Source organism: Gasterosteus aculeatus, chromosome 1, assembly GCF_964276395.1.
Source record: "Gasterosteus aculeatus chromosome 1, fGasAcu3.hap1.1, whole genome shotgun sequence".
Classification (NCBI taxonomy): domain Eukaryota; kingdom Metazoa; phylum Chordata; class Actinopteri; order Perciformes; family Gasterosteidae; genus Gasterosteus; species Gasterosteus aculeatus.
The window spans coordinates 1,244,653-1,256,863 of NC_135688.1; the positions used below are offsets into that span (position 1 = coordinate 1,244,653).

The 12,211-nt window shown below is 49.3% G+C and overlaps 1 protein-coding gene across 3 annotated transcripts; it reads right to left on the minus strand.

Annotated features, from left to right (window-relative positions):
- Positions 1–1,550: 1,550 nt before the first annotated feature.
- Positions 1,551–11,821, minus strand: zbtb44 (zinc finger and BTB domain containing 44). Of its 3 annotated transcripts, none has more exons than XM_078106544.1 (6): positions 11,462–11,821; positions 7,941–9,068; positions 7,023–7,107; positions 6,016–6,167; positions 5,393–5,476; positions 1,551–4,600 (listed from the first exon to the last, which is right to left on the minus strand). In XM_078106544.1, the coding sequence occupies exons 2-6, from the start codon at positions 9,028–9,030 to the stop codon at positions 4,575–4,577; spliced, it is 1,437 nt and encodes a 478-aa protein (XP_077962670.1). In that variant the 5' UTR covers positions 9,031–9,068; positions 11,462–11,821; the 3' UTR covers positions 1,551–4,574. The 3 variants fall into 3 exon arrangements, with proteins under 3 accessions (XP_077962670.1, XP_077962659.1, XP_077962665.1); XM_078106533.1 differs by having other exon boundaries at positions 5,176–5,476; XM_078106539.1 differs by lacking the exon at positions 11,462–11,821 and adding an exon at positions 10,844–10,981 and having other exon boundaries at positions 5,176–5,476.
- Positions 11,822–12,211: the final 390 nt, after the last annotated feature.

Genomic DNA, 12,211 nt, shown 5'->3' on the forward strand with positions numbered 1-12,211 from the left:
AAACACGTTTTTTGGGGCTGTGCAGTAAAAGTTTACAAGGGACCAAATGAGGGGGTTGTGATGGAGGCGGATGAATGGTGAGTTCCATCAGCCAATAATTCAAATTCAAACGCCTGTTTTTTCTCCACAGATAAAACCCTTTTTTATTATCCCTCATAATTAACGACTAGCTCGCAGCTGTTCTCTGAGATGTCTTCTCTCAACAACGAGGAACACTGAGAACACGGAGAGGAACTGGGAATGTATTATTTACAATATCTAATGCAAAAATGTGGTTCTGTTAATTCAAAAACAGTTCATTTCATCTCCGTAAAGATCCGTCTCCACCAAAGATTTGCGGTAATACAAAAAGAGGTCAGATTGTCAGATGGTGGGGATGAGTCCGCCTACAGGTGGAGTCTGAACATCTGGTGTCGTCACCAGATGTTCAGAACAACCTGGAGCTCAACGCTCTGAAGACAGTGGAGATGGTTGTGAATTTCAGGAGGTCCCACCCTCCCCCATCACCCCGTGTGACTCCCCCGTCACCATTGTGGACTGCTTCCGTTTCCTGGGCTCCATCATGACCCAGGACCTCAAGTGGGAGCTGAACATCAGCTCCATCACCAAGAAGGCTCAGCAGAGGTTGTTCTTCCTGAGGCAGCTGAAGAAATCCAACCTGCCAAAGACGATGATGGTCCACTTCTACACGGCCATCATGGAGTCCATCCTCTGCTCCTCCATCACCGTCTGGTACGCTGCAGCCACAGCCAAGGACAAGGGCAGGCTGCAGCGTGTCATCCGCTCTGCAGAGAGGCTGATCGGCTGCAATCTGCCGTCCCTGCAGGACCTGTTCGCTTCCAGCTCTCTGAAGGGGGCTAAAAAGATGGTAGCCGACCCCTCTCACCCCGGACAAAACCTGTTTGTGCCCCTTCCATCTGGCAGGAGGCTGAGGTCCATCAGGACCCCATCAGAACTTTAACTTTTAGTCCTTTATTTTTAAACTAACCCATAGCATTATATTTTGTTTTGATTCCTCGTGCACTGTTATCTTGCCGTCCATTGTCGTACTGTCTGCTGTTACGCACCAACCGCCAAGTCAGATTCCTTGTATGTCTGACATATTATGAGAGCAAAACACTCCACTAGATCTCCACTCTTTGCTGTCCTGCTCCTAAATGGTGGAAGGAGGTCTCTGAAGACATCAGGACCACAGAGAGCCTTCAGATCTTCAGACTAAAGACACACCTCTTCACACTCTACCTCCACTAAAAACATTAAACGAATTGTAGCACTTAAATTGGACTTATAATGGTTCTTATCTACAGCAAGTTGTAAATTGGCTTATTTGATGAAATTGCACTTTCTTGTTTCTTGTTCTTGTTTGTTTCCTTCTGGTTGAAATGTTCTTATTGTAAGTCGTTTTGGACAAAAGCGTCAGATAAATGAGATGCGATGTAATGTATGTTTTTATAGTAAGAGGCCATTTAGAGGCCTTGTATGGCTACTTAACAGTGTTGCTAGCGTTCTCAATATCTCGAGGTAACTTCAAATTAAGAACTACAGACAGGTTTTCAGACTGATTCAACATCGGTATTTCTTTTTTTATTATTTACATTTCATATAAAACAACAAAAGAATTTTAACAACAGGACTGCAAAGCCAGAACACCAGCGAGGATTCATAAACCACGAGCTCCAGAATATCCGGTTTGAAAACACTCAGCACAGACGAGCTGCTCCCGATGCGACGCGCTGCCAAACTACACACTTTAAATACAGTATCAGACACAAAATACACCATCTGTCTCAAAGCAGGTTGTAATCGAGTAGCCTACGGCATAAAGAATACGCAACATAGTATGAGTGTATCTACCGTGTATATATATATATATATATATACACACACACACACACAGCAGACAGTCATAAAGCCCCCCTCCCTTTATACCTCCACAATAAACTGGTCTTTTCACATTTAACAAGAATATTCAACGATGCCATGAAACAGCAACGGTCATACAAAAGTCACCAAAAAAAAAAATATATATATATATATATATATATGCCATTATGAAGAGCTACCACGTGTTTTATCTTGTATTTTCCTTTTCTTTTAAATGAAACCAGAAGGACCGGAAAACATATACAACATTGAGTGTACATTGAAAAGGCATGTCCTGTATAGTTAGTCAAGATATTAATGAAAACATTGCACGTTGAAAAAAGAAAACAGAAGAAGGGATTAACAGGTAGGGAAGGACATGCTGAACTACGCTGGATGAAGAGCCGTCAACAGGTAAGACATGCTCTCCTTTAGGCTCCTCCCCCTATTGGATGCTCCTTCAGTCACATTAAAAACTACATCATACATTCCTTTTTATATATATATATATATATATATATATATATATATGAAATTCACCATTGCAAAGAAGAAATTAAGTCTTTTAAAAACGACACTGTTCCGTTTTATTGCACAACCGTCAGTTCACAAAAATATTTTGGGCACTTTTCGCGTTTTTTCTTTTCAACAAACAGCAGCATTTCATTGTAAAAAAGTTCGTCGGACTGCGGACATAAAAAACAAGAACAACGACACAATGAAAACCGACGACGTAGGAATGCAGAATAGAAAAATTGAATTTGTTATTGATATTGTGCAGCTAGTCGAGTCGATAGGTCCGTTCACTAAGGCGAGCCTCTGAAATGCACAGACGGTTTGGGCCCCCCGAAGCGCTCGGGACCACTTCACGGTGATTATCCCTCTCTTATCTTTACTGATTGCCAAAAACGTACTGATAATATTAATAATTGGGGCACAACTTGAGAAAGTCACGCAAATGGACAAAGTTGTTAAGACAGCGCTCGCGGGGGGAGGCATCACACAGCGATATCCAACTTTACAATCAGCCCCGTGTGTGAGGTCTTACATCCTGCTGTGATGATGCTGTTTGGACTACTTTTTTTTTCGGGGGGGGTGACAGGAAGTAAACGATAAACAACTCGCCCCAGTGAGTCAGTAGCATTCAGCTCGCGGGTCATTACCACGCCGCCATTATCATCTCAGAAATACAGGTACGACAAACACAACCATGTTGACAATACCCCCCCCCCAAAAAAAAAACATTGAAAAAGATGAAATGAGTGCTTCTAAAGCTGTGCTCATTTAGCTCTTTTCTGCACAACATAATATATTCATCATTCAGAATGATTCGACTCACAGTATTTTATTCATTCACTCGTTAGCGTTAGCACGCGCCGCCCTAACAGCCTGTAAACTGGCCATCACGGATAGCAATCACAATCTGTTTGCATCACTTCCTGCCCCCCCCCCCACTAAAAAGGCTGTAAAAGCATTGATGAAATTTCAATATTCAAAAGACCCCAGAAAATGACATTTAGGAAGCGAAGCTACATTGTCGTGTCTTAGGAACACATTTGGGGACAAATGTGCAGTTGTGAGAAAATACCTTGTTTCTCCAAAATGGGATTGTTTACATTACGGTCTTTTACTGTTGTTGGCTTGGTTTTATTTTGAAAGTCAAAACGTTTTGGAGACGCGTTTTACAGCGAGGTTTGTTAAAAAGTGTAGAAAAGGCGGGAGAATGATATACGCACAAACACCTTTTACGGGAATACTCTGTCAATATAATTTCAAGTTGTAATACTTTTTTAAATGAAATGTTCTGCGTTCATATAGTTATATTTAAAAAAAAGAAAGAAATGCACATACACACACCTGACAGGTCAAACCGTCACAACACTCAACACACACGGCATTCAAAGGGCAAAACGACAGCACAAGCTACTGCAGTATAGAGAGCGTTGACATTGAACAGGTTGCTTAAAGCGACGGCACTGAAGGAACAACACAGGCTCCGCCCACACCCACCAGCGCCTCACAACCACCCAAACTACCGCGGAGGTTCATTTGTGGTTCCTTTTTTTCTTCTTCCTTTAGCTCCGTTTGCCAAAAAGACTCGGCCGGTAAAAAGTGGAGAGACTCTTCCTCTTCGTCTTCCTCTCTCCTTTACTCTCAGGCACTTTCCAAAAGTAGGGGCGAGGCTCTCGATCAGGAAAAGACAGAAAGGCCTTCAGCTCGTGCTGCATTCACGTCATGTGGGGAATAAAAGACACCAGGCAGGTTTCCTTGGGAAACGCCTTGAGGGGGGAAACATTTCCAAAAGGTGACTCAATAAGTGCGTCTGGAGAAGCTTCTTCTTCATCGTCTTCACGGTGGAAGCTCGGCCCGCTGCTCCTCCTCCTCCTCTTCCTCCTCCTCCTCCTCCTCCTCAAACACCTCCGGGGAGCTGCCCCCCACGCCGTCAGCCGCCTTGGTCTCCTCCGTCTTGAGGGAGGCGGGTGGGAGGTTCAGGGGCTCTGGCGAGAGGAAGCCGGGGGAGCTCTCGCAGTTCTGCGTGGAGGAGGAGACCTGGGAGATGACGGGCATGTGGACTGAGCAGGAGGTGGAGGAGGCGGCGGCGGCGCTGGTGGTGGAGGAGGCGGTGGTGTTGCCCGAGTAGACGGGGTGATGCTCGGGGTCTTCTAGCTCGTACTGGACCCCCAGCGCCTCCTCCTCCTCCTGCACCTGGCTCAGGTAGTCGGGCACGAGGAAATCACTGAAGGAGACGGAGACAAGAGGAGGAGGTCAACGTCCTGGCGGCCGCTACGTCACACTTCTTACTTTTACATTTTTATATATTTATGACTAGTATTATCCTATCATATACACCAACACCTTCCTAATCACTTTTGAGTCCCGCCCACCTGACACCTCGAGGCAATTAAGTGGAAAAGTCTGAGGAAATAATAAGAAACTGCTCCTGAGGGCTGACCTGATGGCAAAAACAAGCAAACCCCCCCACGGAATATCAATTAACTATTGGCCAGACACAATAAGTCTCGATACAACGTATCGTCTGGACAGAGACAGGCTAAGTCTCTATACCTAATGCTAAGCTAACCAGCGCCCCCGATGATGACAGCGAAATACAGGTACACTCCATCTCTGCATCATCTCAGAAACAATTCTACACAAAGTAAAAGTCAGAAAAACCATCCAATGAAGCTCAGGTATTCATCTGTATCCAGGTGAGATGTGAGTAAAGGATGCGGTGGTGTGTGAGGCGGTGCAGGGGGGGGGATGGGGGGTGGGGAGGGGAAAAGGGGGGGTCAGCGCCCTCGGACTCCTCACCTGCTCTGGAAGTAGTTTGCTAGCTCGGACGCCTCATGGTTCAGACTCCTCAGGTGTACAATTAAATTGCCAGAGTTGGTGAACATGGCCCCGCACGTTTTGCACTCGTAAATCCGCGGCTTGCGGATTATGTGTCGGGAGACCCTCATGTGGTGCTTATATTCGCCGAAGGACGTGAATGTGGCGCTACAAATCTGGCACCGGAAACAGCGTTTACCTTCGTGCTTCAGCCGATGCATCTTTAGGGAGTAGGCCCGTGTGAACTTTTTCCCACAGCGGTCACACTGGAAAGGCTTAATGCCTGCAGGGGGGGGGGGGGGGGGGGAGAAAAAGACAGGGAGTTCAAGTGTTACCACGGCAACTCTTACGAATTTGGTATTCATCACAAATGAATAGTTTTCTCAACATCTGAGAAGGTTCGTGGGACCAGAGGGGGGATGGACGCTGATGGGACCAGAGGGGCTCTGGACGCTGGTGGGACCAGAGGGGGGATGGACGCTGATGGGACCAGAGGGGGGATGGACGCTGATGGGACCAGAGGGGGGATGGACGCTGGTGGGACCAGAGGGGCTCTGGACGCTGGTGGGACCAGAGGGGGGATGGACGCTGATGGGACCAGAGGGGGGATGGACGCTGATGGGACCAGAGGGGGGATGGACGCTGATGGGACCAGAGGGGGGATGGACGCTGGTGGGACCAGAGGGGCTGGACTGGACCAGATGCACAATCTTTTCCTCATGGTGAGTGATTAATGTGAGGACGTTGGCTATTTTCATCTGATTAGAGAATTATTTTTATTGCTGCTGTTCATATTTATTCTTTTCTCCAAAGTCCACGTACCGGAGTGAATGAGCATGTGCTGCTTCAGGTTCTGAATGCGCGTGAATCGGACTCCGCAGGTAGGACACTGGAAGGGCCGGTCGGGCCCGTTGGTGCCGGGCCGGGCTGAGGGGTTGATGTAGAGGTGGTACGGGTACTGAATACCTTCTAACCTGTAACACAGAGGTCAAAGGTGACGTTCAGAAGGAACCTTGTAACGGCACATTTGAAATCTTTCGCATTTGACTGGACCACCAAAACATGGGCAGGCTGGAAGTGAAGGACAATCGAGCCCCGTTTCTGACCTGTCAATCAGTGTGTAGCCCCGCCCCCCCATCTGATGACAGAACCTCACCGGATGTCTGGTGTCCCACAGTAGATGTTCAGTAAGAATGACCTTCCACATCGACACACTGGATGTATGAAGTGCACGTGGTTTTTCATTGAGTGAACAGGAAGTGACCATATATGGACGTGAGGAGGACGTAGCAACGGCCTATACGTTTCTGACCTGTCAATCAGTGCGTAGCCCCGCCCTAAAGCGTCCCCTGCTTTATGGTCTATTTGTCTCTAAATCGCCCCCTGCTGGTCACTACAGAGAAGTAGAGTCATTTCCTCATAGACGTCTATGGGAGCAGAGGAGTCGCCCCCTGCTGGTCACTACAGAGAAGTAGAGTCATTTCCTCATAGACGTCTATGGGAGCAGAGGAGTCGCCCCCTGCTGGTCACTACAGAGAAGTAGAGTCATTTCCTCATAGACGTCTATGGGAGCAGAGGAGTCGCCCCCTGCTGGTCACTACAGAGAAGTAGAGTCATTTCCTCATAGACGTCTATGGGAGCAGAGGAGTCGCCCCCTGCTGGTCACTACAGAGAAGTAGAGTCATTTCCTCATAGACGTCTATGGGAGCAGAGGAGTCGCCCCCTGCTGGTCACTACAGAGAAGTAGAGTCATTTCCTCATAGACGTCTATGGGAGCAGAGGAGTCGCCCCCCCGGCTTTGAACTCCGGGTCACAACAAAGCGCCGTACCTCTCGTCATCCTCGCCGTGTCCTCCGGGGTTGGAGGTGCTCTGCAGGGAAGGAAGGCCCTCCGACACGCCCTCGTCCATGGACCCTGGGAGGGAGACGGTACTCGTTACATGTGCGAATATCTGGAGGTCTTTGATCCCACTTTCGGGGATCGATGGCGCGACATTCCAGCTCCCCGTCTGCTTCTCGTCGCTTGCACGACAGAATTGTTTAAAAAAAAGCTCTGACAACGTTTACATGCACCAAATATTCCACTTTTTATGAAAAGGCCAATAAGTCTACAAAGCTGTTTCCTCCCCAAATGGAAACAAAGTCGGACGTTCACACTGTGGGTATCTGTATACAGTATATATACACATACAGTAAATGTATACTGTTTCTAGAAAACATTTTCATAGAGATGAGCTTTTATGATAAAATAAAAAAGGGCACTGAGCTTCTGTATCGACAACACTTTCCAACAATGGTGGCAGATACAGAAAGATAAAGATCCTGTGATGTCCTGAGAGGTTTGGTCCTCAATGGGAGCTACATTCCAGAACTACAACTCCCAAAGCCGGCAAGGCAGTGCCCAGCTGAAGGCAGTGATGCTGATTGACGTGTTTGCAGAGCAGAAAAGGAGCTAGAATTAGTCAGTAGCGACTTTTTTTTAACGCGATTTACGTTTACGTTTTTGTCTTTATTTTGGGCACCCACCCCTCACCTCACAATGTGGACTCATTAGTGACCCGGTGATGTCATACGCATGTGGACTGATGTGATCTTCGTCTTCGGGAGGCAACACAAACAACCTCAACCTGGGACGAAAAACGCGCTGCTCGCTGCACCGGAGAACCCTCGCTTGCTGAGCTACGATTGGACCAGCCACAGGGGCGGGGCTAAGTGGTCGAAGCTTAAGGAGGGTTACAGCGACCTCACCTATAGAGGAGGACTGAGGACTGATGAGCAGCTCCTCCTGGACCTGCTCGCTGCCCGGCACCGTCTGCTGGTCGCTCAGCGAGCTCTGCGAGGCGCTGACCGGCTGCGACGACGCCTCCTGCACCTCCTCGTCGCTGAGCCGCTCCACCTTCACCCTCACGTCCTCCTCCCCCACCGCCGCCGCCGCCGCCGCCACCTTGGAGCTCTCGCACGTCAGGAAGTCGCTGAGCCGCCGGCCCGCCGCCGCCGCCTCGCCGGCCCCCGCGGCGCCCTGCTCCAGGCAGCGGGGGCTCTCGGGGAGCTTCGGCTTGTCCGAGTGGAACCTCCGGTCGATGCCGAAGGGGAAGGTCCAGGGGAAGGCCAGGGAGGACTCCACGGGCGGGGCCGCGCCGTCCGAGAAGGAGGGGGACGGGTTGGGGATCTGAGGGGAGGTGGTGACCATCTGCGCCGTGCATTTGAGCGGGCTCTCGGGGGACGCCATGGTGGCGAAACTTTTGCGTTTCCGCCGCGACTCGCGGCAGGTGGGGACGTTCCTCTCCATCACGCTGCAGTCGGAGGACACGGGGGACACACTGCCGTCCAGCGGCGTCAGGGCGCAGTGCGACGAGGCGCCCTCCGCCGCCGCCTCCTGCGGCTTGTCCGCTGCCATGCTGTTGATGTTATTGTTGTTGGCCCTGCTGCCGCCGCCGCCGCCCGGGCCCCACAGGATGCTGGACTTCATGAACTCAGAACACGTGCTGGCCACGGCGAACATCTGCATGTAGCTGGCGGCCGCCAGCACGTCGATGATGTTCTCCGTGCTGATGGAGAGGGTGGAGGTGTAGGCGTACTCCAGCAGGGGGGCGAAGCCGCTGACGGTGACGTGGTGAAGATCCAGCACGAACTTGTCCTCCTCCTCGGGCCGGCCCACCAGCTTGGAGCGGAAGAACTCGCTGCAGCAGGCCAGCACCACTTTGTGGGCCAGGAAGAGCTTGTCCTGGACCCGGATGGTGACGTCGCACAGGTGGCCCTGGCTGCGCAGCGCGTTGAGCTTCTCCAGCATCTCCTGGCTGTGGGAGGGGGAGCTGTGGGTGAAGGTTTTAACCCCCATGGTGGAAGCGGGTTGGGGCCTCGTACAGGAAATGCCTCCTGCAGAGAAAAAAAAACTTTTCAGTTTACAAAAAATAAGACTGCATGAGTTGTCAAATTATTTAAATGAGCATCATCTGTATTGAAGAAGACTTGGAACTAGAGACTGAGACCATAAACTCATGTTTACTGGGGGAATAAACCAAGAGAGAAGAAGAGTCATTTTCTCATAGACGTCTATGGGAGCAGAGGAGACGCCCCCTGCTGGTCACTACAGAGAAGTAGAGTCATTTCCTCATAGACGTCTATGGGAGCAGAGGAGTCGCCCCCTGCTGGTCACTACAGAGGAGTAATTTCCTCATAGACGTCTATGGGAGCAGAGGAGTCGCCCCCTGCTGGTCACTACAGAGAAGTAGAGTCATTTCCTCATAGACGTCTATGGGAGCAGAGGAGTCGCCCCCTGCTGGTCACTACAGAGAAGTAGAGTAATTTCCTCATAGACGTCTATGGGAGCAGAGGAGTCGCCCCCTGCTGGTCACTACAGAGAAGTAGAGTCATTTCCTCATAGACGTCTATGGGAGCAGAGGAGTCGCCCCCTGCTGGTCACTACAGAGAAGTAGAGTCATTTCCTCATAGACGTCTATGGGAGCAGAGGAGTCGCCCCCTGCTGGTCACTACAGAGAAGTAGAGTCATTTCCTCATAGACGTCTATGGGAGCAGAGGAGTCGCCCCCTGCTGGTCACTGCACAGAATGCAGCTTTAACACGTGACTGAAGCGTTGACTGAACTTTAAGGAACTGGAAGTTGTCTGCTTTAGTTTCACAGTAAAACAGAATGCTTTAGGGCGGGGCTACATGCAGATGGACAGGGAGCACGGAGGACAAAATGTTATGTAACAACAATCAAAGCAGATGCGCAGCGATGCGAGCCAGACATGCGTGGAGGCCAGCGCACTACAGGGCGCTCAGCAGCTGTCTGCGAGACATGTGGATCCTCAGGCATGAGATTTTCCATCAGACAAAAGCTCTGGTGAGGGGGGCTCTCGCAGGGAGACAGCGCACCCCCCCCCCACACTACTACTCCTGGGCTACGTTGGCCTGGTAACAGCAAAGTGAGAGACCTGGGCAAGTAGAAGAAGACCCGATCTGAACGGGCAAAACGGAGGGGGGGGTAGGGGGGTAAATTCCACCGCGGGGTTTCATAAAGGCTTCGATGTCTCCTGTAGTTATTGAGCTATGTCATCTTCAGAATACGGGGTGAGTGATGACGCAAACGTCGAATACTGATATTAAAACTAAACCGTCAGATTACTTCTATAAGAGAGGATACACAAAATGATTCTGCAGAATTTAGTTGAAAAAACAAACTTGTACTGCTTTGTCTTTTCACAGTCTAAATCTGGGTCAAACGCCTCGTTAAAAATGTGCTGGCTCAAAGAAGTTACACGTCCAATATTATTTTATTAGTCCCACAGCAGGGAGATCAGCAGCACAGTAGAAAGTGAAACGGTGGACGGTTAATGCCGAGTGGGGTAAAAAGGAGGAATAAAAGCCAAAAGCATGATTTAATGAAGAATGAGAATATGCATTATGGCACATGTGTGTGTAATACATTTCATCGTATTGTTTAGCTCCTCAAATGCTAAGATGTGTTGACTTTGTTGTGTTGTTTGGACAACGTGTTACTATTTGTAGTACTTGTTACTACTTGCACTATTTGTATATGATTGTACATGGATCAAGTTATTGATGGATGACTTCAAATCACGACAGAACTCACTCGTGATATTATGGGGAAGGGGGCGTGGCCTGCTACTTATACGATGTTTACATCACCTAAACAAGCGCACGCGAGCCGTAAACAGGTCCTCGGCTGTCAGTCCACGTGCACGCGGGTAGCAGGCAAGGTGGGTTTTCGTGCACGGCTTCGGGGGGCACGTGTCTGCTGTTAAAACAGGACGAACAAGTCTGAAACATCGACCACGGTTTGGCAAAGACTAGCTTGCTTGCTGGTGCGTCGAGCCAGCGAGGAGAGGACACGCACATCCGCTTTCAACTGCCAAAGTAAAAGGGCTGGGGTTGCACGACGGTAACTTAGTTATTTTAAGATCGTCGTGTTCACACAAGCATATGCTACACTTTTAGTTTTAGCTGCACTGGCGTGTAACCAGTACCATACAGAAAACAAAATGCCAATAAAAATGAGAAAGGAAATACCAATTTCAATCCACCTCTTTTATTTTGAAGGAATTTGCCTCTTTTCCGGTTCAACCCTGGACGCGTCGACGCAGCTCGTAATAAGTGTTAGCTGCTAGGCTAGCCGAAACAACACGATACCACCAGTTGGTTCCATTTCCTCTATCGACACTCTGAAAACAGCGCGGCCGTATTGCTGTACACACGGCGCGGGGAGGAGGGGAGGAGGGGACGGGCCGTGCGAAGGGGGGGCATTACCTTGTGGCGATGAGGCCCGTGAGGGCGGCAGGGCCTCGGGATGCGAACGGTTCGGCTGACACACACGCACGCGCGCGCGCGCACACACACGTACACAAAGGAGCCAGCAGCGATGGTCGGAGACAGCGGTGCGCCCCTGCCGCTTCCCCGCTCCGATCACTCACATTCCCCGCGCGTCTCGGGCAGTTTGTCCGCCAAAAAAACACCCACGGTCGAAAGAACGGCGCGTTGTATTCTCATCCCAGCGGAGGGGTTCAGCGCCAGTTTGTATCCCGCAAAAGCTTGTTTTGTATTCTTTAGTGCTCCCCGTTGTCCCCTTTTATTTTTCTGCGCTGTATTTGTATCCCCACAATGCACCGCGCATCTCTCACGGTGCCGTACAGTAAGAAGCCGGAAGTGTCACGTTGGTTTCTATATTCATCTGATTTATCTAACTAATCTAACAGCAACACGCACAACTCTGTTTATGTGCCAATTTTACCTATTGTAGTTGAATATTTTACTTTATTTTATTGGATATATTTATTACATATGTGTGTTTCTAACTTCGTTTTTCTATTCTGTTGTAATCTTTGAAATAGTAACAGAAGTTTGGTTGTAATAAGGTTGTAACTGTTCTTGTATTATTTTATAGATTCTCTTGGAAAACACACTTTATAGCTCCCTTCTACGCCACACTCTTTTTACTGATTGTATATTGTGTCCACCTTGTTTCTTGTGCACTATAAATATTTTACTCTTTAACCATTT

Coding starts and splice junctions, on each gene's coding strand:
- zbtb44 (XM_078106533.1), bottom strand. CDS start 9,030: ATGGGGGTTAAAACCTTCACCCACAGCTCCCCCTCCCACAGCCAGGAG. Junction 6,168..7,022: donor CACGGCGAGGATGACGAGAG/GTACGGCGCTTT, acceptor TCTGTGTTACAG/GTTAGAAGGTATTCAGTACC. Junction 5,477..6,015: donor GCACATGCTCATTCACTCCG/GTACGTGGACTT, acceptor CCCCCCCTGCAG/GCATTAAGCCTTTCCAGTGT.